At 58.8% G+C, this 27,637-nt stretch overlaps 1 protein-coding gene across 1 annotated transcript; it reads right to left on the reverse strand.

The window, feature by feature from the left end:
- Positions 1–24,976: 24,976 nt before the first annotated feature.
- Positions 24,977–27,294, reverse strand: LOC140903659 (uncharacterized). The gene is made up of 2 exons (XM_073325289.2): positions 26,216–27,294; positions 24,977–25,629 (listed from the first exon to the last, which is right to left on the reverse strand). The coding sequence occupies exons 1-2, from the start codon at positions 26,613–26,615 to the stop codon at positions 25,109–25,111; spliced, it is 921 nt and encodes a 306-aa protein (XP_073181390.1). The 5' UTR covers positions 26,616–27,294; the 3' UTR covers positions 24,977–25,108.
- Between the last annotated feature and the right edge of the window lie 343 nt (positions 27,295–27,637).

Genomic DNA, 27,637 nt, shown 5'->3' on the forward strand with positions numbered 1-27,637 from the left:
GTGGTGGATGTGCCCCCCCCCCCCGGACCCCGATTTGCTAATGAAGACTCAGTTTAACCTTGGGATAATATTTTCCTGCCAGCGCCCGCGGCCATGGGGGCAAAGCAGCATCTGTGAGCGTCAGGGCACATAGAGATGCCTCCCAGGGATGGGCACCGTCAGCTCAGCTGTGCCAGCCCCCACCCCCCCGCCCCCCGGCACATGGCAGCAGCTGCTGGGCGTGCCAGGAGGTCTCTGTTGCAGTCCCTTGCTTCTGGGTGCCTGGGACCGCCTGGCGTAGTCACATCTGGCTGCACCATTTTTCAGCCCTGGCTGGGGCCCGGGGGCCTCCTCTCCCTGCCGGAGACGCTGACCCTGCGTGGAGCTGGGCCCCATGCGATTGGAGCGGCCCCGGGCTGGGCAGGTGGGGGCAGGGGCTGAGGTTGGCAGAGCTCTAAGTCCTGGGACCCATGAGTGGGGAGCAGCTTGGGGGAGGCTGGGGGGGCTCCTCCCGACTGGGCCGTAGGTGTGAGCTGGGTCTGAGCGTGTGGAATGTGGGGGGGGGCTGTGCTCCGTGGGGGAGACCCAGCCCCTCCGCTATGGGGCGTGGGCAGCAGGGGGCTAGGGGTGGCAATTCAGGCCTATTAAACCCAGCTGCAGAGCACCCCCGCCTGCCCCCTATGGCCCCTGCAGCAAAACCCCTGCAACCCCCTGTAACCCTCTCCCCGTCCCACCTCACCGGGCAAGGCCCTTTGAGCTCAGCCGTTAACCCCGCCCTGGGCTGGGGTGTGCGGTAGGTCCTGGGGGTCACACTCCTGCTGCCATGCTTTGGAGAAAGCTGAGAGCCTGCTCGGTGCCCCGGCCCATGCTGTGAGAATGGGGGGGTCCCCTTGTCCGGGGCAGGCTGTTCTCCGTGGCGGAGCCGGCTCAGGCCAGAGCTGGGCACACCGAGCCTGCAGACAGGAGAGCTGACCCCTCTGTCCGTGACCCGTGGAGGGTGAGCGTTGGCATGAGCTTGGCTGCAGGTCCCTGCTCATGGGGCTGGCATGGAGGAGTGCCCCTCCCCCCATCTGCTGTCCGAGGGCAGGACCCCACCTCCTCCCTGGGGAGTGCAATGGGGGGTGCGTGGGGGGGAGCAGGGACAGGACCCCACGGACCAGACCTGATGGGATCCCACTGCCCAGCCCAGCCTGGACCAGCGCTGCCCGGATGGGATCCCACGGACCCAGCCCATTTGGCTCTTTGGGGCAGGCCCAGTGGGTGCCAGAAACGCGATTGGCCGGTTTCGCTCCCGGGCCGGGGGCGCGGCTGCAGCGCGACGTGCAGTTGGCTGAACCGGGACGGCACTCGGCTCCCCGGCACCGGCCGCTGCGAGCCACGGGACACCGGGCGCACTGGGCTCTAAAGCTGCCTGCTGCTGGTCGCTCACAGGCAGCCTGAGGATCCCTGCAAGGGAGCCAGGACTCCTGGGCTCTATCCCAGCTCTGGGAGGGGAGTGGGGATGAGTGGTTCGAGGCGGGGGGGCAGCTGGGAGCCAGGACTCCTGGGTTCTATCTGTGGCTCTGGGAGGGGAGTGGGAGCATGTGGTTGGAGGTGGGGGGAATACAGATTGGGACTCAGGGCACCTGGGTTCTTTTCCTGACTCTGCCATGCCTTCCATCTGTGGCTACCCCGTGCCTCAGTTTCCCTGCCTGTGAAATGGGGATGCTGATACTGAGACACCCCCTGGAGTGGGAAGGGTTAAAAATGAATCTCTGTAAAGATCTCTCAGGCTTGTGGCTGGAGGATCCTACCTCAGGGCTATGTCCGGCTGGTGGTGACCCTCCCTCCGGCCTGGCACTGCCCCCATAGCCCAGCGCCTCCACGTGGACTGCAGTTAAGACCTGCCCAGGGGTATCCGGCCAGCGATCAGGTCCTGCCGTGGACTGGGCTGGGGGAGGGACTCCAGGCCCTCGGCCCCGGGGTGGGGGCACAGGCAGCCAGGGTGCGCAGGAGGCTGCTGAGGGGATCCCCTTATGGGGGGCTCAATGGAGGCCCCTGTGCCAGGCAACGGGCATTGTGTTGGCACCTGCTGGGGTTCCCCAGGCTCTGGTTCCCCCCCACACACCTGGCAGGCTGCAGGGCACATGGGGTCTGCATGGCTGCGCTAGCCGGGGGCTCCCACAGGACGTGGCCCCAGGCCGAGCCCCAGCGCCGGGAGCGTCAGACATCTGGTGCCCGGTTTCTCCATCTGGGCTGGGGCTGTCACCCCCCAGGCACATGTGGGCCTGACACTGGAACCCCTCAGCCCAGCCAGAGCCAGGCCCAGGGGGCTGGAACGATGTGTACGGGGGGGGGGGGCATTGAACCAAACGGCAAACCCTGGATAGAATGGAAACCACGTCCCGCTGGGGGGGCGGCAGCCCCCGTAGTTCTAGCCCCTGTGGCCAGGTCCCTCTGTGCCCCACGCCCCCGAGCTCCCATCTCGCTGCCCCAGTCCCAGCCAGCACCCTCAGCCCTCCCGCCTTAGAGAGATGGGGTGGTGGGGGGGGCAGGAGCCATGGAAAGGGCGTGTGGGAAATGTGGGCAGAGGGGGTTGGGGTGTTTCAGCATGATGCCTTGGAGGAGCTACCTAGGGCCTGTGCCTCAGTTTCCCCAGTGGGGATTGCACCTCCAGCCTGGGGGGCTGCATTTGCCAGGCTCTGCTTGGCCCCGCACCAGGGCTCCATGGGCTTGATGGGCACCAGCCTTGATCCCACCAAATGCTGCATCTCATGGGGCTGTGCCAACTCCCCTGCTGCCCCGTGCCCTTGGGTCCCACCGTGCAGCCACCGGGGGCCCCTTGCCCTCCCGCCTGCCCCGGGGCTGCCACGCAGGGCCCCGCCTGGCACAGCCCCCTGCTCTGCTTGGCCCCAGCAGCCCCATGGCTCTGTGGGCAGGTGGGGGCAGCACGCATGGGATGGCATTTGGGGGGTTACCCATCGGCGTGAGGGAGCCTGACCCCCCCACAGGGCCCCCCACAGGGAGGACCCAGAAGGCAGCACACGGGAGCTCTCCGGCTGGGCGATCCTGCTAGGGTGGCCAGGCGGCCGGTTTTCAACCAGAAAGTCCAGTCGAACAGGGGACCCGACAGCGTCCGGTTAGATCTACCGACCGGACACCCTCTGTCCGGTTACTGTGGGTGGGGGAGGCGGGGCGGTGCCGGGTCATCACCTGCACCAGCCCCTGCTCAGCCAGGGCCGCCTCCTGCAGGCCCCAGCCCCGGCTGCGCAAGCAAATCTGTCCTGACCCGGCGAGCAATGGCGGGGGGGAGGGGGGGTGTCTGGTTTTTAAATAGTACCAAGTCGGCAACCCTAGGTCCTGCCCCAGAGGAACCCGGGTCCCTAGCCCAGGGCAACGGGCATCTACTCTGACTCGGGTGACCAGACAGCAAATGTGAAAAATCGGGACAGGGGGTGGGGGGTAATAGGAGCCTATATAAGAAAAAGACCCCAAAATCGGGACTGTCCCTATAAAATCGGGACATCCGGTCGGCCTAACAGTGACCCACGGCAGTGAGGCCGAGAGCTGGGGCTGCAGCCGCCTGACTCAGGCAGGAGGTGGCCCCGGCTGAGTAGGGGCTGGTGCAGGTGTTGTGGGGGGGATCTCAGAGCCTGGCCCCCGGCCCCAGCCACTCCCCGCAGGCCCGGGCCACTGGAGCCAGCCCTGCCCCTGGGACTTTCCCAGGGGAGCATTTAACCCTTAACTCCCCCTGGTCCCAGCTCCGGAGGGTCCTGCCAGCACGGGATCCGTGCAGGCCCACGGCTCTGGCTCCCCTGCAGGGCCCACGGGGCCACGCGTGTTCTGCACATGTGTGTCTGGGCGTGTCGCCTGGCTGCCTGGCTGCGAGTGGCTCAGCAAAGAGCCGGCTTTACAGTAATTTTCCCAACCCACAGAGCTGGGCTCCAGGCAGGCGCTTGGCTCCACCCGGTGCCGCGTCCTGCCCAGAGCGCAGCGCCCCCTGCAGGCCACGTGCTCCAGAGCCCGGCGGGGAGGGTCTCTGCTGCAGCAGGCCTGGGGAGCGGAGTGAGCGCAGGGCTCCGCTGGGTCCCCAGGGCTTCAAGAGCAGAGAGCACGCCGCTGGAGGGGGGCCAGGAGCATCCCCCTGGCACAGATGGGGAAACTGAGGCACACAGTGGGGAGGGTACTCAGCTGGGGCAGAGCTGGGAATAGGCTCCAGGTTGCCTGGCTCCCAGCCCCACCCACTGGACAGCACAGCTCTGGGGGGCTGAGCCGGTGAGCGGGACAGGGCAGCCGTTATGCTGTCTGACCGGCGCAGTGAGCAGTCAGCCCCACAGAGCCCCAGCAACTGGTAGCGTCTGCGGGGCGGGAGTGAGGGGAGAGGAGCCGGTGGGAGCTCTGGAAAGGGGCTTTGGCCCAGCTCAGCGCCCCACAGCCCTCTCCCTCCAGCATCCTGGTGCTATAGCCGCGCCCTTCCCATTGGCACCGCAGGCCTGTGCCACACCGTGGCCGGCTGCGCCATAGGGGCAGAGCGCGGCCACGGCTGGGGTGCTCTGCTCCCTGGCCTCGGGGCTGGTTTGATGGGGGGGCGGCCAGCAGCCACGGGCAGTTTTACCCTCCCCTCCCCCATGGCATGGTGGCTCCTGCCAATCCCCTGCAGCAGGATCTGAACTCGCGACCGTCCGGGCTGTACAGCTGAGCTCCCTGCAGCCCTCCTGGGCCCCGCCTCAGCACAGCCCCCACATTGCGCCCCGTGGGCTGTCCTGGGCTTCCCCCACTGCCCATTGACCCCAAATGCACAGACACAGGGGACCTCTGCAGCCACCTCTGGGGTGGAGTCCAGCAGGCTTGGCATGGGATGAAGGGAACAGCCACATAGCGACCCCTGCTGGGTGCCCCGGGGTCATGGCAGCTGCACCACAGGCCTCAGGGCTGCCTGGATCAGTGGCCTCTGGCAGCCCCACGGGGGTGGACTCAGAGCGGATCCGGTTTAGTGGAGAGACCCGGTGTCACCCCAGGAGGGAGCGTGGCCTAGTGGCTGGAGCAGCCAGCAGGGAGCCAGGACACCTGGGTTCTCTTCCCGCTGACCTGCTGGGTGACTGTCGTGTCCCCTCTCCCTGCCCCCCCCCCGAATGGGCCCTTTGGGGTGGGCCTGGGGCCACTTGCAGGGACTGGAGCCGCTCACTGCTGGGGGAGAGGCAGAAACTCTGCAGTGAACAGCCCCAGCAACCCAGCCAGGCGGGGAAGGGGGGCTCCAGGGTGGGAGCTAGAACCCCCTCCTGGGACCCAGCCCTGCACCCGCCCTTGGGGCCAGTTCAGGCTGCTGCAGCAGCAGCTCCCTTGAGCACCTCTGGAAATCACCTGGGGGGGTGGGGTCGGACACGCCCCCCCCCGCCAGGGCTCGGGCCCCAGCCATACAAGGGGACTGTGGTCCTTGCTTGAGCAGTGTCAGAGTTATTCAGTATACCCCGTTGTACACATGGGGAAACTGAGGCACAGGGCAAGAGAGAGACTTGCCTGAGGCCCCAGCGAATCAGTGGTGGAGCTAGGAGCAGAACCCAGGTGTCCTGGCTCCCAGGTGGAGGCTGTCGCTGAACCCCTGCCTGTGCCCTGCACCCCCCCCACCCTGCAGAACCCTGCTATGTGGGGGGAGGAGCAGCTGTAGCTGAGGGGAGAGGCCTGGCCGCTGCCCCCCTAAGTTCCTGTGCCCCAGGCAAATCCATGGGGCTGCAGCTACCGTCCCAGCCCCGCAGGCCCTGCGTGTGGCAGCCTGGCTCCTGCATGCTCCATCACGCTGAGATCCCAGCCCCAGCGCCATGACGCCAAGTCAGTGTCGGCCCCGCACGCCCCTAAGCTCCCCCCACCCCACCCCCAGGGAGCGGGAGCAGGTTGGGAGCCTGCCACCTCGGAGGGAGGATGGGGCTGGAGAGGAGCCACGGCGGGCAGGGAAGGCGGGTGCTGTTGGCGCCTGGCTTGACTGGAAGCTCCAGGATTGGGAAACGCCCCGTGTCCCAGGTTGGGAACGGCAGGGGGCTGCGGGGCGGGAGTGAGGGGCACCGGCAGGGCTGGGGAGGGGGTCAGGGCCGGGCGAGCAGGGGGCTGCAGGGCGGGAGTGAGGGGCACCGGCAGGGCTGGGGAGGGGGTCAGGGCCGGGCGAGCAGGGGGCTGCGGGGCGGGAGTGAGGGGCACCGGCGGGGCTGGGGGGAGCCCGGGGCCAGGCTGGCAGGGGGCTGCGGGGCGGGAGTGAGGGGCACCGGCAGGGCTGGGGGGGCAGGGCCGGGCGAGCAGGGGGCTGCGGGGCGGGAGTGAGGGGCACCGGTGGGGCTGGGGGGAGCCCGGGGCCAGGCTGGCAGGGGGCTGCAGGGCGGGAGTGAGGGGCACCGGCAGGGCTGGGGAGGGGGTCAGGGCCGGGCGAGCAGGGGGCTGCGGGGCGGGAGTGAGGGGCACCGGCGGGGCTGGGGGGAGCCCGGGGCCAGGCTGGCAGGGGGCTGCGGGGCGGGAGTGAGGGGCACCGGCAGGGCTGGGGGGGCAGGGCCGGGCGAGCAGGTGGCTGCGGGGCGGGAGTGAGGGGCACCGGCAGGGCTGGGGAGGGGGTCAGGGCCGGGCGAGCAGGGGGCTGCGGGGCGGGAGTGAGGGGCACCGGCGGGGCTGGGGGGAGCCCGGGGCCAGGCTGGCAGGGGGCTGCAGGGCAGGAGTGAGGGGCACCGGCAGGGCTGGGGGGGTTAGGGCTGGGCTGGCAGGGGCTGCATGTAATAAGTGAGGGAGGGGCACCGGCAGGGCTGGGCGAGGAACACTTGCCCGTCCTGCCCAGCGTTTCCCAGGGGCTGCCCGGGCCCCGGTTCCCAGTGCAGCTGCAGCCGGCTCTGGCACCCAGGAGCCAGGCAGAGGAGCTGTTCAGACAGTTCCCCGGGTGGGAGGAGGCTGCAGCCGGGCTCCATGGGGCCAGGGCCAGGCAGGCAGCAAATCCACAGCCCCTGCTCAGAGCCAGCCTCTCCCGGGCAGGCAGGGCCTGAGTCTCCGGCCACCTTGGCCCAGGGCAGGGCGACTCCAGGGGCTGGGGACGGGCAAAGGATACCGAGCACAGGCCAGGGAGCCAGCCCCCACCCCACTCCGAACCGGCCTCTGGCCACAGCCCCGCTCCCTGACTCAGTTTCTCCATCTGCAAAGGGACAAGGGCTCAGCTCGTTAGCCACAGCACAGAGCGAGCCCAGCAGACACCAGCTCCCATCCCCACATCGGCTGCCTGGGCCAAACTCCCCGCTTTTATATGCTGCAGGGGTTTCCCAGCAATCTCTGCTCTTAAAGTGACAGCACCCCAACCCCCAGAGCCACAGAGCATGGCCAGGTCAGGGGGGAAGGTTAATTAAGCCGCAGAAGATGGCGGGGGAGGTTTTTAGCTGCGGACGGTTTGGTTCAGCGTCTCATTCTGTTAGGGTGACCAGACAGCAAATGTGAAACATCGGGACGGGACGGGGGGTAATAGGAGCCTATATAGGAAAAAGCCCCAAATATCGGGACTGTCCCTATAAAATCGGGACATCTGGTCACCCTACATTCCGTAACGAAGAAAATCTCCCGAAATGTGTCCGATTCGAATGGGCAAGACCTCCAGCGATTCAATGGCTCTGATCCAGCTTGAAAGGGGGGAAACGAATAAAGACAAATGAAAGTAACGAGCTGAATGTGTCTATTTGGGAGAGGAGCAAAATCAGAGAGATCAGCATTATCCACTGGGTGACGTATCGCTCTGGCAGCAGCTCCTACAGCCCCGACCGAGAGACCCCCCTGCCTGGGACCCTGCACCTAGCACGCAGACCCCTGCACCCTGCACCCAGCCCTTGGGCCCTGCACCAAGCACCCTGCACCCAGCTCCAGAGCCCAGCGCCCCACGCCCTGCATCCAGCACCCAGAGCCCTGCACCCAGCCCTGGGGCCCTGCACCCAGCTCCAGAGCCCTGTACTCAGCACGCAGAGCCCTGCACCCTGCACTCAGCCCTTGGGCCCTGCACCAAGCACCCTGCACCCAGCTCCAGAGCCCCACGCCCTGCACTCAGCACCCAGAGCCCAGCACCAGCCCTGGGACCCTGCACCCAGCTCCAGAGCCCCACGCCCTGCATCCAGCACCCAGAGCCCTGCACCCAGCCCTGGGGCCCTGCACCCAGCTCCAGAGCCCTGTACTCAGCACGCAGAGCCCTGCACCCTGCACCCAGCCCCTGGGCCCTGCACCAAGCACCCTGCACCCAGCTCCAGAGCCCAGCGCCCCACACCCTGCATCCAGCACCCAGAGCCCTGCACCCAGCCCTGGGGCCCTGCACCCAGCTCCAGAGCCCTGTACTCAGCACGCAGAGCCCTGCACCCTGCACTCAGCCCTTGGGCCCTGCACCAAGCACCCTGCACCCAGCTCCAGAGCCCCACGCCCTGCACCCAGCACCCAGAGCCCAGCACCAGCCCTGGGACCCTGCACCCAGCTCCAGAGCCCCACGCCCTGCATCCAGCACCCAGAGCCCTGCACCCAGCCCTGGGGCCCTGCACCCAGCTCCAGAGCCCTGTACTCAGCACGCAGAGCCCTGCACTCAGCCCTTGGGCCCTGCACCAAGCACCCTGCACCCAGCTCCAGAGCCCCACGCCCTGCACCCAGCACCCAGAGCCCAGCACCAGCCCTGGGACCCTGCACCCAGCTCCAGAGCCCTGCATCCAGCACCCTGCACCCAGCTCCAGAGGCCTGCACCCAGCCCTGGGGCCTTGCTCTCCAAGAGGCTTGGAGAGGCGGGAGCAGCAGGCCGGATGAGCAGGGGCCAGAGGGAGCGACCGGCCCAGCCTGGTGGGGTGACTGCTACTTGGGGGGTGGGGAACATCCTGCAAGTGCCTCAGGCGGGCGGGGTTAGGGGGATCCCTTGGCATCTCTCAGGGAGGGAGACCCCTTCGACTGCGGCGCTGTCCCCCAGGGCTCGGGCGCTTACAGCCAGGCCGGGCGCTGGAGGGCAGGATGCTGCCCTGGCTGGGTGGAGCTGGTGGGGAATGGGTGGGGAGGCTGTGTCTGTCCATGTCCCACCTGCCAGCCGGCTGGATCCTGCAGGGAGGGGTAACTGGGGCGGGCTCTGCTGACTGGGCCAGCAGGGGCTGGGGGACAGGAGGACCCAGGGAAGGGGCTGAGCAGTGCAGAGGGAGGAGCCCTGGGGAACCGGGTGGGGAGCCGGGCTGGGCTGAGCGAATGCTGCCCCCAGATGGGGGGAGCTGGCCCTGGTGGCAAGCAGAGCTGGGCTGGCAGAGGCCCTGTCCATGGGCAGTGCTGGCAGCAGAAACAGGCGGCCCATTGCCACACTGGACCCGCCACAGGACAGCGTCCGCGGCCCCAGCCTGGGAGCTCGGCTGTGACCGCCCGGCCCTGCTGCACCCTCCCCAGGCGACAGCTCAGCCCCCGGCACTGAGACTCCTGCAAGGCCCCGGAGCGCGGGGCTGGCGTGGAGCCAGCCTGGGCACAGGGAGAGTCTGTCCAGCTGCCCTGCTGCTGGGCGAGGCGGGGGCTGCCTGAAAGGGCCCCATTGACGGGAAATGCCACGAGGCAGCCGGGCCTCGCCCCCAGCCCTCTGCAGATGCCAGGCGGGCGAGACGGGGGAGTCCGGCCAGGGCCCCAAGACATCGCTGGGCTGCGATCACGGGGGACCTGGGGGTCCAAAATGCCGGCCGATGGGAGAATCCCCTGCCTCAGGCATCCCTCACCCCGGAGCTTCCTGCCCATGCCGAGATCTGGGCCCCGCTGCACTGGGTGCTGCGCAGACATGGGCAGATGCCGGGCGGGCGAAGGGGGCGCAGAGCGGGCAGGGAGCTGGCCTCAGGTCACCAGGCCAGGCAGTGACAGCCGGGAATAGAGCACGGCTCAAGCCCGGCACCCCCCAGCTCCGCCGGTGCCCCTCACTCCTGACCCGCAGCCCCTGCTAGCCCAGCCCTGCCCCCCCCGCCAGCTCTGCCGGTGCCCCTCACTCCCGACCCACAGCCCCTGCTAGCCCAGCCCTCCCCCCCCCAGCTCCGCCGGTGCCCCTCACTCCCGACCCGCAGCCCCTGCTAGCCCAGCCCTGCCCGCCCCCAGCTCTGCCGGTGCCCCTCCCTCCCGACCCGCAGCGGGCGCTGCCCAGACCCTGACCGAGATCAGGGCCCCGCTGGGCCAGGACCGGCACAGATACAGTGAGAGCCCGTCTGTTCACAGCCCAAAGAGAATGATTGCTCTCCTGCAATGTAACTCCTGACAAAGGCGGCGAGTTATATGGACCCGTGGGGCCTGGCCCCACCAATGTTTGGGTTTAGTTAATCAGAGCCGTCCTGTCCATAGGACAGACCAGGGCAACTGCCCCGGGCCCCGCACTTCAGGGGGACATGGGGTCCAGGGAGGCCTGGGGGGTTAGCAGGGGGCCTGTTGCCAGCAGCAGCGAGTGACCTGGCCCCAGCTCGCCCGTTCTCCTCTGCCCCCACTCCACCCCTTCCCCCAAGCCCCCGCCCCACCCCTTTCTGGCTTTTGCCCCCTCCCCTGAGCAGTGCCCCCAGCTGGCTAACAGGGCTGCTCCCTTAGGCCAGCCAGGTGCTGGGTTGGCCCCCAGGTAAATGGGAGAACCTCGTCCTCCCCACCCCCAACTAGACTCCCAGCCCCACCAACCCCCACCCTACACACCACTAGAACAAACCCCTATGGGCTGACGTACACAGGGGGGCGGGACATTTCCTCCAGCACTGCCCAAGATCTGTCCCATCACGTAACCCTTTCAGCAGCTGCCACACAGCAGGAGGGGGCAGCCTAGGGGCACCTCCCCATCTGCTCTCAGGAGCCCCCGGGACACGCTGCTTGGGGCTCAGAGGCTGTGTCCCTGGGTGGGCAGAGGCCTGGTACTCTCATGAAGATATTGAACAAAACCGGCCCGAGGACCGGCCCTTGGGGCACTCCACTTGACACCGGCTGCCAACTAGACATGGAGCCATGGATCACTACCCGTTGAGCCCAACGATCTAGCCAGCTTTCTATCCACGTTATAGTGCATTCATCCAGCCCATACTTCTTTAACTTGCTGGCAAGAATACTGTGGGAGACCGTGTCAAAAGCTTTGCTAAAGTCAAGGAACAACACGTCCACTGCTTTCCCCTCATCCACAGAGCCAGTTATCTCGTCATAGAAGGCAATTAGATTAGTCAGGCATGACTTGCCCTTGGTGAATCCATGCTGACTGTTCCTGATCACTTTCCTCTCCTCCAAGTGCTTCAGAATTGATTCCTTGAGGACCTGCTCCAGGATTTTTCCAGAGACTGAGGTGAGGCTGACTGGCCTGTAGTTCCCAGGATCCTCCTCCTTCTCTTTTTAAAAGATGGGCACTACATTCGCCTTTTTCCTGTCGTCCGGGACCTCCCCCAATCGCCGTCAGTTTTCAAAGATAATGGCCAATGGCTCTGCAATCACAGCCGCCAACTCCTTTAGCACTCTCCAATGCAACGCATCCGGCCCCATGGACTTGTGCACGTCCAGCTTTTCTAAATATTCCCGAACCACTTCTTTCTCCACAGGGGGCTGGTCCCCTCCTCCCCATGCTGTGCTGCCCAGTGCAGTAGTCTGGGAGCTGACTTTGTTTGTGAAGACAGAGGCAAAAAAAGCATTGAGTACATTAGCTTTTCCCACATCCTCTGTCACTAGGTTGCCTCTCTCATTCAGTAAGGGGCCCACACTTTCCTTGACTTTCTTCTTGTTGCTAACATACCTGAAGAAACCCTTCTTGTTACTCTTGACATCCCTTGCTAGCTGCAACTCCAGGTGTGATTTGACCTTCCTGATTTCACTCCTGCAAGCCCAAGCAATATTTTTATACTCGTCCCTGGTCATTTGTCCAATCTTCCACTTCTTGTAAACTTCTTTTTTGTGTTTAAGATCAGCAAGGATTTCACTGTGAAGCCAAGCTGGCCGCCTGCCATATTTACTATTCTTTCTACACATCGGGATGGTTTGTCCCTGTAACCTCAATAAGGATTCTTTAAAATACAGCCAGCTCTCCTGGACTCCTTTCCCCCTCATGTTATTCTCCCAGGGGATCTTGCCCATCCGTTCCCTGAGGGAGTCAAAGTCTGCTTTTCTGAAGTCCAGGGTCCGTATTTTGCTGCTTTCCTTTCTTCCTTGTGTCAGGATCCTGAACTCGACCAACTTTTCCCATCCACTTTTGCTTCCCCTACTAATTCTTCCCAGTTTGTGAGCGGCAGGTCAAGAAAAGCTCCCCCCCAGTTGGTTCCTCCAGCACTTGAACCTGGAAATTGTCCCCTACCCTTTCCAAAAACTTGCTGGATTGTCTGTGCACCGCTGTATTGCTCTCCCAGGAGATATCAGGGTGATTGAAGTCTCCCATGAGAACCAGGGCCTGCGATCTAGTAACTTCTGCGAGTTGCCCGAAGAAAGCCTCGTCCACCTCATCCCCCTGGTCTGGTGGTCTATAGCAGACTCCCACCACGACATCACCCTTGTTGCACACACTTCTAAACTTAATCCAGAGACTCTCAGGTTTTTCTGCAGTTTCGTACCGGAGCTCTGAGCAGTCATACTGCTCCCTTACATACAGTGCAACTCCCTCACCTTTTCTGCCCTGCCTGTCCTTCCTGAACAGCTTATATCCATCCATGACAGTACTCCAGTCATGTGAGTTATCCCACCATGTCTCTGTTATTCCAATCACATCATAATTCCTTGACATCACCAGGACCTCCAGTTCTCCCTGCTTGTTTCCAAAGGCTTTGTGCATTTGTATAAAAGCACTTGAGATAACCTGCTGATCGCCCCTCATTCCCAGTATGAGGCAGGAGCCCTGCCCTCTCGTGCGCTCCTGTTCGTGCTTCCTCCCGGTATCCCGCTTCCCCACTTATCTCAGGGCTTTGGTCTCCTTCCCCCGGTGAACCTAGTTTAAAGCCCTCCTCACTAGGTTAGCCAGCCTGCTTGCGAAGATGCTCTTCCCTCTCTTCGTTAGGTGGAGCCCGTCTCTGCCCAGCACTCCTCCTTCATGGAACACCATCCCATGGTCAAAGAATCCAAAGCCTTCTCTCCGACACCACCTGCGTAGCCATTCGTTGACTTCCACGATTTGACGGTCCCTACCCAGGCCTTTTCCTTCCACGGGGAGGATGGACGAGAAGACCACTTGCACCTCAAACTCCTTTATCCTTCTTCCCAGAGCCACGTAGTCTGCAGAGATCCGCTCAAGGCCATTCTTGGCAGTATCATTGGTGCCCACGTGGAAAAGCAGGAAGGGGTAGCGATCCGAGGGCTTGATGAGTCTCGGCAGTCTCTCTGTCACATTGTGAATCCTAGCTCCTGGCAAGCAGCAGACTTCTCGGTTTTCCCGGTCAGGGCGGCAGATAGATGACTCAGTCCCCCTGTGGTGAGAGTCCCTGACCACCACCACTGCAGATAAGGATCTAGGGGTGACAGTGGACGAGAAGCTGGATATGAGTCAGCAGTGTGCCCTTGTTGCCAAGAAGGCCAATGGCATTTTGGGCTGTATAAGTAGGGGCATGGCCAGCAGATCGAGAAACATGATCGTTCCCCTGTATTCAACATTGGTGAGGCCTCGTCTGGAGTACTGTGTCCAGTTTTGGGCCCCACACTACCAGAAGGATGTGGAAAAATTGGAAAGAGTCCAGCGGAGGACAACAAAAATGCATCTGAGGAAGTGAGCTGTAGCTCACGAAAGCTTATGCTCTAATAAATTGGTTAGTCTCTAAGGTGCCACAAGTACTCCTTTTCTTTTTAAAAATGATTAGGGGACTGGAACACATGACTTATGAGGAGAGGCTGAGGGAACTTGGATTGTTTAGTCTGCAGAAGAGAAGAATGAGGGGGGATTTGATAGCAGCCTTCAACTACCTCAAGGGGGGTTCCAAAGAGGACGGAGCTCGGCTGTTCTCAGTGGTGGCAGATGACAGAACGAGGAGCAATGGTCTCAAGTTGCAGTGAGGGAGGTTTAGGTTGGATATTAGGAAACACTATTTCACCAGGAGGGTGGTGAAACACTGGAATGGGTTACCTAGGGAGGTGGTAGAATCTCCTTCCTTAGAGGTTTTTAAGGTCAGGCTTGACAAAACCCTGGCCGGGACGATTTAGTTGGAGTTGGTCCTGCTTTGAGCAGGGGGTTGGACTAGATGACCTCCTGAGGTCCCTTCCAACCCTGATAGTCTAAGATTCTAGGATTCATTATACCCGCCCCAGCAAAGTGTTTCTACCTGGCCAGCTGCAGCTCGATGCCCCAGCCTAGCCCCTGCCAGTGCTCGCCGTTCCAGCGTCCTCCGGCAGACGGAGCCGGCTACAGATTCTCTCTGTGCTGAGGCAGAGGGAGCGCAGTTCCTAGCTGGGACACCCACCTGCGCCCCCCCGGGCACCCTCCAGCCCAGAGCCCTTCACACCCATGCCCTGAGAGGCTGTGAGGGTAGGAACCTCGAGCCCAGGTTACAAAGGGGGAAACTGAGGCACAAAGAGACGACTCACCCAGGATACCCAGTGAGCCAGTGCCCAGCTAGGAACAGAACCCAGGAGTCCTGACTTCAAGTCCTGTCTGCTCTAACCCACTAGACCCCACTCCCCTCCCACAGCTGGGGAGAGAACCCAGGAGTCCTGGCACCCAGCCCTGCTCTAACCATTAGATATGCTGCATCCGAGCTGTTGTGGGCAGCTAGGCCAGCCTGCTGCTTTGGCCAGTATCCTCCCAGAGGCTGCACAGAGGGTGCAGCCAGAAATACCCCCGAGTCTGGGCAGGGTTCAGTCACGGGGCTGATTACAACCAGCTCATTGCATGTGGTCCTGAAACTCCCCCCACCCCCCATCTCTGCCCCACCGTGGGGTTCCCCCATTGCCTGGTGCCTGCTGTCTGGGCTGTCTTAGGGCCACATCTCTCCCTTCTGGACCCATCTGGTGAGCGGTGGGTGTCTGAACACGTGCCCTTTCCATCCATGCCAGGTTAGCCATGCCAGTGCAGTGTTGGGCAGGAGTGCTGGGGAGAGAGCCCATGAGCCAATCGCAGAGTCCCCTGGCTGCTGGGCAGCGGTGGGGGCAGGGGTATGCCCCATGGCCCTGTTCTGGATGCAATGAGTCAGAGCCCCTGTAGTGCCTGTGGGGATTCTCACAGGCTCAGGGGGCCGAGGCCCCTGGTGTGGGAGCAGGAGGAGGTGGGTGCTGGTGCCAAGAGCTCTAGGCAGTTGCAGACAGGCACAGTTTGGTTATCCACACAGTACAGATGGGGAAGAGACAGAGATTTTACTGCCCCCCCCAGCCAAGAATTTGTGGTTTGGGCCCCTGGTCACCCCACATTTATTAACCACTCCCGTGGCCCTCAGCTCGGTCCCCACCCCGCCCCCGGTAGCTCTGCTCTCAGGCAGTGCAGCCTGTCAGCCTCGCATGGCTGCGGGGAGGCAGGACTCCTGGGTTCCATCCCTGGCTCTGCCAATGTCCCCTGCGCCCCACCCGCAGCACAGTTACACCCGGGCTTTCCCTCCCCGGCTGGTCCGGGCGGAGCCCGATTGCGAGTGGCGTGTCCCCCCCCTCCCCCGCGCCAGGCAGGTGATCAGATACGCCAGCCAGGCGGGTCCCTCCGACAGTGCATCTGGGGCTGTCCAGACGGGCTGCCCTGGCCGAGCGCGACACGCTGGGGTGGAGACAGTAGCCCCGAGGCCAGGGGGACGCAGCATCACTCCCACCCACTGGCACATGGAACGGACGCTGCGCCCCATCCCCAAGCCGTGGCGAGGGGGGTCACTGAGGCGGGCGACTCGGCTGGTGGGGTGTTGGACTAGGGACCACCTCCTGGGGCAGGTCTGGCAGCCTCGAGCTTGGGACGGTGGCAGCTAGGCTGGGCAGCTCACTGGGGAGCAGACGGCAGGGGGCAGCCCTGCCATGGGTCACCCCACCTCTGCAGAGCCGCCCCCTGGGGAACAGGCCTGCCCCAGTCCCCAGGGAGATAGAGGAGCTGGGGCCTGGCTTCTCCATGTCTGCTGGGGTGCAGTGAGAAGACGGGGTTCTGGCAGAGGTCCCAGCACAGCAGCCAAGCCGATGGGATCGGTGGCAGCAGGGGAACAAGCCATCCAAGGTCTAGCCCCGGGCAGAAGACCGGCCAGACTGGGTCCGAGGATCCTGGGGGGTCAGCCCACTCGGGGGGGCGAATCCCGAGAGGGCTGGCCTCAGACAAGCCTCACTGACCCCCATGGGTCTGAGCAAGGGTCGGGCTGGCCAGAGCCTCTGCGCCGTGGGGCCAGGCAGGACTGCGGGCAGAGGGCAGGGCCCCTCTCTCTGCAGTGGATGGCAGGAAGTGGGATCCCGCTAGATGGGCCTGGGCTGGTAGGGCAGGAACAGGCTAGCTGGCCATGCAGAAGCTTTCTCCCCACGGCCGTCCACCCCGCTGGGGGAAGGGAGCAAACCCATGGGACTGGCCTCAGCGGGACCGCAAGTCATGTTCCTGTCCCCCCAGTGCAAAACATCCCCGTGGCCCCAGGGCTGGGGGGACGGGGCAGAGACAAAGAGGATGGATCTCGACTGTTCTCAGTGGTGGCAGAGGACAGGACAAGGAGTAATGGTCTCAAGTTGCAGTGAGGGAGGTTTAGATTGGATATTAGGAAAAACTTTTTCACTAGAAGGGTGGTGAAACACTGGAATGCGTTACCTAGGGAGGTGTTGGAATCTCCTTCCTCAGAGGTTTTTAAGGTCAGGCTTGACAAAGCCCTGGCTGGGATGATTTAATGGGGATGGGTCCTGCTTTTGAGCAGGGGGTTGGACTAGATGACCCCCTGAGGTCCCTTCCAACCCTGATATTCTATGATGCTATGATCTGTGCCTCAGTTTCCCCTACCCATTCGGCTGCCAGCAAGTGTCTCACTACTTGTCTGCTCAGCAACTAGCACCTGCTCCATTGACGTGACACCCAACCGGACGCAGAAGGTGCCCGGACCCCTAGGGAGATCCCCTTTGCCCAGTGCGGGTGGCCCAGCTCTCTGCCAGGCGCGATGGGCTAACAGCGCCATGGGGCTCTTGCCCGTTTTGTGCGTGTGCAGCCTGATGGAATAAGGGAGTTAGTGAGAAGAACAACAAACCCTCCCCCGGCCCTGGCCCCGTGCCCGGGGGGCTGAGCCCAGCTCCCACACAGACAAATGACACTAAACTCCAAATAACCCCTCGGCACCAGCTCTAATTACTCAGGGAGCTGGGCCGGCAGCCAAGGGGTGCGGCCGGGAGACCCAGCACAGGCTGCGGGGCAGGGGCTGGCAGGGGGACTATGCAGCAGGATTCTTCGAGCGTAATTGGCTAGTATCAGATTCCTTTGGCAGCACCCAAGGTGCTAATTGGGAAAACGCCCCCCTCGCGCCGCCCCCCGTCTCGGGGGAACTGTCAGCAGCCTGGAGCAAGGCAGCAGGTTGGTGTTACAGAGGTCGATGCTACCTGGGGCTTTGTAAGCGACCCATTAACCCTTGTGCCCCCGCAGGGAAGCAGCATGATCCCGGCTGTGCAGTCCAGGAAACTGAGGCATGGAGGGAGACGGGCTGAGCCCCAGGTGGTGCAGCTGGTCAGGACCAGAAGCCAGGAGTCCTGGCTCTCGGACAGCATGGGCTGGAGGACTTGAGTTCCTGAGTTCTGTTCCCAGCTCTGTCACTGGGGGAGCTTGGGCAAGTCTCTGTGCCTCGGTTTCCCCATCTCTACCAGTGGGATAATAATAGCTCCCTGCTTCATGGGGCTATGCGGAGGGTTAATCTGTTAATGGCTGTACAGTGTCAAATAGCCCATTAGATAACTGCGAAGTATTGTTGTTTCCCTGCTTTAATCACTGGATCCTACTTCCTTCCCAGAGCAAGGAATTGAACCAGGTGTCCTGGCTCCCAGCCCCCACTAACCCCACCCCCCTCCTAGAGCCAGGAATAGACCCAGGTGTGCTGGCTCCCAGCCCCCTGCTCCAACCTACTAGACCCCACTCTCGCCCAGAGCTGGGGCTAGAACCCAGGCGTCCTGACTCCCTTCCCATTGCTCTGACTTCTAGCTAACATTGCCTCTTCATTAAAGCATACACTCCCTGTCCCACTGTGCAGCTAGGACAGCAGTTGAGTGGTAGGCTCAGGAGGGTGGGGGTGGGGGGGGTCTTCTCAAGTTGTGCCAATGACTGCCATGCAGCTGAGTGTTTGTACTCACCTGATCAGCAGAGACACAGCTGATGGCTGTCATACAGGTGGTCACTAGGTTTCAGAGTTAACACCCCACTGAGCTGAACAGGAAGAGATGGCACCACTCCGAGCATCCGTCTGTCGGCCAGGTCTGCAGTGAGTCCCAGCTGGGACAGTTTTTTCACAACCACAAGGGGTAAGGACTTAATTTGGGTTGGAACCTGGAATTCAGCAGACCCGACCCAGCTGCTGGTGGCTGCAGCGGCCCCAGCAGGCAGGATGGGAAGCCACAAGCACAGCAGCTGCCCCAGTGCAGCCGGCTGGGCTAGCTCCATCCCACCATGCCCTGCAGTGGGGCTACTCACCTCCCCCCACGAGCCTCCACTCTGTGTCCCCCAGAGCCGCCCTCACCCTGTGCCGGGGATGGGCTCTCTGGCCGCGCTCCCTCGCTGGTGGTCTGGGCCTTGTGGGCAAACACTATTGAACTCCCAGTCAGCGCACTGGGGAGACGTGGGGTGGAGAAGCCGTGCCACGTGTCTGGGGCTTCCTCCTCTTTGGCATGACCTAGGAGCCTCTGGGACTGAATGCCCAGTCACCCATAATCCAGTGGGGCCCGGCCCAGCCCCATCCTCCCATCCCCTGTTACCCAGAATCCCCCAGGGCCCTGCCTACCCCGCTGCCCCCAGCCCATTACCCAGAATCCCCTGGGGCCCTGCCCACTCATAAGAATGGCCAGACTGGATCAGACCAAAGATCCATCTAGCCCAGGATCCTGTCTGCTGACAGCGGCCAATGCCAGGTGCCCCAGAGGGAATGAACAGAACATGGAATCATCAAGTGATCCGTCCCCTGTCGCCCATTCCCAGCTTCTGGCAAACACCATCCCTGCCCATCCTGGCTAATAGCCATTGATGGACCTGTCCTCCGTTAACTTATCTAGTTCTTTTTCGAACCCTGTTATGTTCTTAGCCTTCACAACATCATCAAGCAAGGACTTCCACAGGTTGACGTGCATTGCGTAAAGAAATACTGCCTTTTGTTTGTTTTAACCTGCTGCCTATTAATTTCAGTTGGTGACCCCTAGTTCTTTTTGCATCCAATGAAGTGAGCTGTAGCTCACAAAAGCTTATGCTCAAATAAATTTGTTAGTCTCTAAGGTGCCACAAGTCCTCCTGTTCTTTTTCCTAGTTCTTGTGTTATGAGAATTAGTAAACAACACTTCCTTATCTACTTTCTCTACACCCATCATGATTTTATAGACCTCTATCATATCATAGAATCATAGAATCATAGAATTTCAGGGTTGGAAGGGACCTCAGGAGGTCATCTAGTCCAACCCCCTGCTCAAAGCAGGACCAACCCCAACTAAATCATCCCAGCCAGGGCTTTGTCAAGCCTCACCTTAAAAACTTCTAAGGAAGGAGATTCTACCACCTCCCTAGGTAACGCATTCCAGTGTTTCACCACCCTCCTGTGAAAAAGTTTTTCCTAATATCCAACCTAAACCTCCCCCACTTGAGACCATTACTCCTTGTCCTGTCCTCTTCTACCACTGAGAATAGTCTAGAACCATCCTCTCTGGAACCACCTCTCAGGTAGTTGAAAGCAGCTATCAAATCCCCCCTCATTCTTCTCTTCTGCAGACTAAACAATCCCAGTTCCCTCAGCCTCTCCTCATAAGTCGTGTTCCAGACCCCTAGTCATTTTTGTTGCCCTTCGCTGGACTCTCTCCAATTTATCCACATCCTTCTCGTAGTGTGGGGCCCAAAACTGGACACAGTACTCCAGATGAGGCCTCACCAATGTCGAATAGAGGGGGATGATCTCGTCCCTCGATCTGCTCGCTATGCCCCTACTTATACATCCCAAAATGCCATTGGCCTTCTTGGCAACAAGGGCACACTGCTGACTCATATCCAGCTTCTCGTCCACTGTCACCCCTAGGTCCTTTTCCGCAGAACTGCTGCCTAGCCATTCGGTGTGCATTGGGTTCTTCCGTCCTAAGTGCAGGACCCTGCACTTATCCTTATTGAACCTCATCAGATTTCTTTTGGCCCAATCCTCCAATTTGTCTAGGTCCTTCTGTATCCTATCCCTGCCCTCCAACGTATCTACCACTCCTCCCAGTTTAGTATCATCCGCAAATTTGCTGAGAGTGCAATCCACACCATCCTCCAGATCATTTATGAAGATATTGAACAAAACCGGCCCCAGGACCGACCCCTGGGGCACTCCACTTGACACCGGCTGCCAACTAGACATGGAGCCATTGATCACTACCCGTTGAGCCCGACAATCTAGCCAACTTTCTACCCACCTTATAGTGCATTCATCCAGCCCATACTTCTTTAACTTGCTGGCAAGAATACTGTGAATATCCCCCTTTAGTCGTCTCTTTTCCAAGTTGAAAAGTCCCAGTATTATTAATCTCTCCTCAAACGGAAGCTGTTCCATCTCCCTCATCATTTTTGTTGCCCTTTGCTGAACCTTTTCCATTCCAATATATCTTTTTTGAGATGGGGCGACCACATCTGCACGCAGCATTCCAGATGTGGGCATACCACGGATTTATAAAAAGGCAACATGATATTTTCTGTCCTATTATCCATCCCTTTCTTAATGATTCCCAGCATTCTGTTTGCTTTTTGACAGCCGCTGCACATTGGGTGGATGTTTTCAGAGAATTCTCCACACTGACTCCAAGATCTCTTTCTTGAGTGGTATCAGCTAATTTAGACCCCATCATTTTATATGTATAGTTGGGATTTTGTTTTCCAATGTGCATTACTTTGCATTTATCAACATGGAATTTCATCTGCCATTTTGTTGCCCAGTCACCCAGTTTTGAGAGATCCTTGTGTAGCTCTTCACAGTCTGCCTGGGTCTTAACTATCTTGAGTAGTTTTGTATCATCTGCAAATTTTGTCACCTCTCTGTTTACCCCTTTTCCCAGATCATTTATGAATATATTGAATAGGACTGGTCCCAGAACAGACCCCTGGGGGACACCACTATTTACCTCCCTCCATTTTGAAAACTGACCATTTATTCCTCCTCTTTGTTTCCTATCTTTTAATCAGTTACCAATCCATGAGAAGACCTTCCCTCTTACCCATGACAGCTCACTTTGCATAAGAGCCTTTGGTGAGGGACCTTGTCAAAGGCTTTCTGAAAATCTAAGTACACCATATCCACTGGATCCCCTTGGGGCACATGCCCATTGACCTCCTCAAAGAATTCTAGTAGATTGGTGAGGCATGATTTCCCCTTACAAAAACCATATTGACTCTTCCTCAGCAAATTATGTTCATCTCTGTGTCTGACAATTCTGTTCTTTACTATAATTTCCACCAGTTTGCCCAGTACTGAGGTCAGGCTTACCAGCCTATAATTGCCAGGATCGCCTCTGGAGCCCTTTTCAAAAATTGGTGTCACATTTGCTATCCTCCAGGCGTCTGGTACAGAAGCTGATTTAAATGATAGGTCACAGACCACAGTTAGTGGTTCTGCAATTCCACATTTGAGTTTCTTCCGAACTCTTGGGTGATACCATCTGGTCCTGGTGGCTTATTGCTGTTTAATCTATCAGTTTATTCCAAAACCTCTTCTAATGACACCTCAGTCTGGGACAGTTCCTCAGATTTGTCACCTAAAAAGTATGTCTCAGGTTTGGGAATCTCCCTCACATCCTCAGCCGTGAAGACCGATGCAAAGAATTCATTTTGTTCCTACGCAATGGCCTTATCGTCCTTGAGTGCTCCTTTAGCATCTCGATCGTCCGGTGGCCCTACTGGTTGTTAGCAGGCTTTCTGCCTCTGATGCACTGAAAAAAAAAATTGCTATTACTTTCTGAGGGTATGTCTGCACTACGAAATTAGGTCGAATTTATAGAAGTCGGTTTTGTAGAAAGCGTTTTTATACAGTCGACTGTGTGTCCCCACACAAATGCTCTAAGTGCATGTAGTCGGCAGAGTGTGTCCACAGGACCTAGGCAACCGTTGACTTCCGGAGCATTGCACTGTGGGTAGCTATCCCACAGTTCCCGCAGTCTCCGCCGCCCATTGGAATTCTGGGTAGAAATCCCAGTGCCTGATGGGGCTAAAACATTGTCGCGGGTGGTTCTGGGTACATGTCGTCAGGCCCCCGTTCCCTCCCTCCCTCCGTGAAAGCAAGGGCAGACAATCGTTTCGCGCCTTTTTTCCTGAGTTACCTGTGCAGACGCCATACCACGGCAAGCCTGGAGCCGCTCAGCTCACCGTCACCGTATGTCTCCTGGGTGCTGGCAGACGTGGGACTGCATTGCTACAGCAGCAGCTCATTGCCTTTTGGCAGCAGACAGTGCAGTATGACTGGTAGCCGTCGTCGACGTCGTCCTGGCTGCTCCTTTAACCGGGCGCCTGGGCAAACATGGGAGTGACTCAGCCAGGTCATTTCCCTTGTTTCGTCTCGTGGCGATTCAGTCCTACCGGCAGTGCGCTGTCTTTTAATCTGCAGCCAGCAGAAAATGACGGCTAGTCGTCATACTGCACCGTCTTCTGCCGAGCACCCAGGAGATGACGATGGCTAGCGGTCGTGCTGCAGTCTGCTGCCAGCAAGATGTATAAAGATAGATGAAGTGGCTGAAAACAAGAAATAGACCAGATTTGTTTTGTATTCATTTTCTCCTCCCTCCCACTGTGAAATCAACGGCCTGCTAAACCCAGTTTTGAGTTCTATCCTTGAGGTTTTGAGTTCTATCCTTGAGGGGGCCATTCAGTTTCTCGCAAAGCCACCCCCTTTGTTGATTTTAATTCCCTGTAAGCCAACCCTGTAAGCCATGTTGTCAGTCGCCCCTCCCTCTGTCAGGGCAACGGCAGACAATCGTTCCATGCCTTTTTTTCTGTGCAGACGCCATACCACGGCAAGCATGGAGCCTGCTCAGATCACTTTGGCAATTAGGAGCACATTAAACACCACGAGCATGGCTTGCAGTCCATCTTTGTGTGGAATGTTGGTGTAGAGGACTTCTACATCCATAGTGGCCAGGATGGTGTTATCAGGAAGATCACCGATGGATTGTAGTTTAACATATTCTTGTGGTTATTCTAAAATTTTTAGTCAACTAAATCATCTTTTTTTGGTCAAACTTCTCAAGGCTTGCAGCATAAAACAAATGAGAGAGCGCGCACGTGAAAAGAACCCTGATATTAACTTAATGTGTAATTGTATGGTCTTTTAAAATAAAGATTAAACAGGAAGCAGTGTTTGTAGAGTCGCAGTGTATAAATAGCCTTTGTGTAAGAGAAACAGTAGTTTTATATCAGGGTTCTCAAACTTTTTCATAGTATAGATCATATATTTTTGGAGAGATCCTCAGTGATTTGAGCATTGGTCTGCTAAACCCAGGGTTGTGAGTTCAATCCTTGAGGGGGCCATTTAGGGATCTGGGGCAAAAATTGGGGATTGGTCCTGCTTCAAGCAGGGGGTTGGACTAGATGACCTCCTGAGGTCCCTTCCAACCCTAACCTTCTATGATTCTATGATTCTATGATTATCCAGCAGTATATGCAGCACCAGAACCTGGCAAAGCAAAACCAGGCGAGTAGGTGACGTCAGCGCAGTGACGAGAGTGATGAGGACATGGACACAGACTTCTCTCAAAGCACGGGCCCTGGCAATGTGGGCATCATGGTGCTAATGGGGCAGGTTCATGCGGTGGAACGCCGATTCTGTGCTTGGGAAACAAGTGTTGCAGGTCTGGGACAATTCCCAGTGGCTGCGAAACTTTCGCATGCGTAAGGGCACTTTCATGGAACTTTGTGACTTGCTTTTCCCTGCCCTGAGGTGCAATAATACCAAGATGAGAGCAGCCCTCGCAGTTGAGAAGCGAGTGGCAATAGCCCTGTGGAAGCTTGCAACGCCAGACAGCTACCGGTCAGTCAGGAATCAATTTGGAGTGGGCAAATCTACTGTGCAGGCTGCTGTGATGCAAGTAGCCAACACAATCAAAGATCTGCTGACATTCCTGGGAAATGTGCAGGTCACAGTGGATGGCTTTGCTGCAATGGGATTCCCTAACTGTGGTGGGGCCATAGACGGAACCCATATCCCTATCTTGGCACCAGAGCACCAAGCCGGCGAGTACATAAACCGCAAGGGGTACTTTTCGATAGTGCTGCAAGCTCTGGTGGATCACAAGGGACGTTTCACCAACATCAACGTGGGATGGTCGGGAAAGGTGCATGATGCTCGCATCTTCAGGAACTCTGGTCTGTTTCAAAAGCTGCAGGAAGGGACTTTATTCCCAGACCAGAAAATAACCATTGGGGATGTTGAAATGCCTATAGTTATCCTTGGGGACCCAGCCTACCCCTTAATGCCCTGGCTCATGAAGCCGTACACAGGCAGCCTGGACAGTGGTCAGGAGCTGTTCAACTACAAGCTGAGCAAGTGCAGAATGGTGGTAGAATGTGCATTTGGACGTTTAAAGGCACGCTGGCGCAGTTTACTGACTCGCTTAGACGTCAGCGAATCCAATATTCCCACTGTTATTACTGCTTGCTGTGTGCTCCACAATATCTGTGAGAGTAAGGGGGAGACGTTTATGGTGGGGTGGGAGGTTGAGGCAAATCGCCTGGCTGCTGGTTACGCGCAGCCAGACACCAGGCGGTTAGAAGAGCACAGGAGGGCGCGGTGTGCATCAGAGAAGCTTTGAAAACCAGTTTCATGACTGGCCAGGCTACGGTGTGAAAGTTCTGTTGTTTCTCCTTGATGAAACCCCCCGTCCCTTGGTTCACATTACTTCCCTGTAAGCTAACCACCCTCCCCTCCTCCCTTCGATCACCGCTTGCAGAGGCAATAAAGTCATTGTTGCTTCACATTCATGCATTCTTTATAAATTCATCACACAAATAGGGGGATAACTACCAAGGTAGCCCAGGAGGGGTGGTGGAGGAGAGAAGCACCAGGAGGGGTGGTGGAGGAGGGAAGAACAAGGCCCCACAGCACTTTAAAAGTTTAAAACTTTAAAACTTATTGAATGCCAGCCTTCTGTTGCTTGGGCGATCCTCTGGGGTGGAGCGGCTGGGTGGCCGGAGGCCCCCGCTCCACGTTCTTGGGCGTCTGGGTGAGGAGGCTATGGAACTTGGGGAGGAGGGCAGTTGGTTACACAGGGGCTGTAGCGGTGGTCTGTGCTCCTGTTGCCTTTCCTGCAGCTCAGCCATATGCTGGAGCATATTGGTTTGATCCTCCAGCAGCCTCAGCATTGAATCCTGCCTCCTCTCATCACGCTGCCACCACCTTTCAGCTTCAGCCCTTTCTTCAGCCCACCACTTACTCTCCTCAGCCCGCCACCTCTCCTCCCGGTCATTTTGTGCTTTCCTGCATTCTGACATTGTCTGCCTCCATGCATTCGTCTGTGCTCTGTCAGTGTGGGAGGACAGCATAAGCTCAGAGAACATTTCATCGTGAGTATGTTTTTTTCGCCTTCTAATTTTCGCTAGCCTCTGGGAAGGAGAAGATCCTGTGATCCTTGAAACACATGCAGCTGGTGGAGAAAAAAAAGGGACAGTGGTATTTAAAAAGGCACATTTTATAGAACAATGGGTGCACTTTCATGGTAAACCTTGCTGTTAACATTACATACATAGCACATGTGCTTTCGTTCCAAGGTCGCATGTTGCCTCCCCTCCCCGGTGCGTGGCTAGCACCTCTCCCCTCCCCCCTACCCATGGCTAACAGCGGGGAACATTTCTGTTCAGCCACAGGCAAACAGCCCAGCAGGAACGGGCACCTCTGAATGTCCCCTTAAGAGAAGCACTCTATTTCAACCAGGTGAGCATGAATGATATCACTCTCCTGAGGATAACACAGAGAGATAAAGAATGGATGTTGTTTGAACGCCAGAAAACATACACTGCAATACTTTGTTCTACAATGATTCCCAAGTATGTGCTACTGGCCTGGAGTGGTAAAGTGTCCTACCATGGTGGATGGAATAAGGCTGCCCTCCCCAGAAACCTTTTGCAAAGGTTTTGGGAGTACATCCAGGAGAGCCGCGAATGCCAGGACAAATTAATCATTAAACATGCTTGCTTTTAAACCATGTATAGTATTTTAAAAGGTACACTCACCAGAGGTCCCCTCTCCGCCTGGCGGGTCCGGGATGCAGCCTTGGGTGGGTCCGGGGGGTACTGGCTCCAGGTCCAGGGTGAGAAACAGTTCCTGGCTGTTGGGAAAACTGGTTTCTCTGCTTGCTTGCTGTGAGCTATCTACAACCTCATCATCATCTTCCTCGTCTCCAAAACCTGCTTTCATGTTGCCTCCATCTCCATTGAAGGAATCAAACAACACGGCTGGGGTAGTGGTGGCTGAACCCCCTAAAATGGCATGCAGCTCATCATAGAAGTGGCATGTTTTGGGCTCTGACCCGGAGTGGCCGTTCGCCTCTCTGGTTTTCTGGTAGGCTTGCCTCAGCTCCTTAAGTTTCACGCGGCACTGCTTCGGGTCCCTGTTATGGCCTCTGTCCTTCATGCCCTGGGAGATTTTGACAAATGTTTTGGCATTTCAAAAACTGGAACATAGTTCTGATAGCACGGATTCCTCTCCCCGTACAGCGATCAGATCCCGTACCTCCCGATCAGTCCATGCTGGAGCTCTTTTGCGATTCTGGGACTCCATCATGGTCACCTCTGCTGATGAGCTCTGCATGGTCACCTGCAGCTTGCCAAGCTGGCCAAACACGAAATTGAAATTCAAAAATTCGCGGGCCTTTTCCTGTCTACCTGGCCAGTGCATCTGAGTTGAGAGTGCTGTCCAGAGCGGTCACAATGGAGCACTCTGGGATAGCTCCCGGAGGCCAATACCGTCTAATTGTGTCCACAGTACCCCAAATTCGACCCAGCAAGGCCAATTTCAGCGCTAATCCCCTTGTTGGGGGTGGAGTAAGGAAATTGATTTTAAGAGCCCTTTAAGTCGAAAAAAGGGCTTTGTCATGTGGACGGGTGCAGGGTTAAATCGATTTAATGCTGCTAAATTTGACCTCAACTCCTAGTGTAGACCAGGGCTGAGGCTTTGGCTAACTGTTCCTCAAATTCTTTTTTGGCCTTCCTAATTGTATATTTACACTTAATTTGCCAGAGTGTATGCTCCTTTCTATTTTTCTCACTAGGATTTAACTTCCACTTTTTAAAGGATACCACTCCTATAGCCTCAGCCCATTACCCAGAATCCCCCGGGGCCCTGCCCATCCCCCTGGCCCCAGCCTGTTACCCAGAATCCCCCAGGGCCCTGCCCACCCCATGGCCCCATCCCATGGCCCCAGAACATTACCCAGAATCCCCTGGGGCTCTGCGCATCCCCCTGGCCCCAGCCCATTACCCAGAATTCCCCAGGGCCCTGCCCACCCCATGGCCCCAGCCCGTTACCCAGAATCCCCTGGGGCCCTGCCCATCCCCCTGGCCCCAGTCCATTACCCAGAATTCCCAGGGGCCCTGCCCACCCCCTGGCCCCAGCCCATTACACACCGTGATGCTGGCAGGCCCTGGCACCCACCT

This window comes from Lepidochelys kempii, chromosome 26 (assembly GCF_965140285.1).
Source record: "Lepidochelys kempii isolate rLepKem1 chromosome 26, rLepKem1.hap1, whole genome shotgun sequence".
In the NCBI taxonomy this organism is placed as follows: Eukaryota; Metazoa; Chordata; order Testudines; family Cheloniidae; genus Lepidochelys; species Lepidochelys kempii.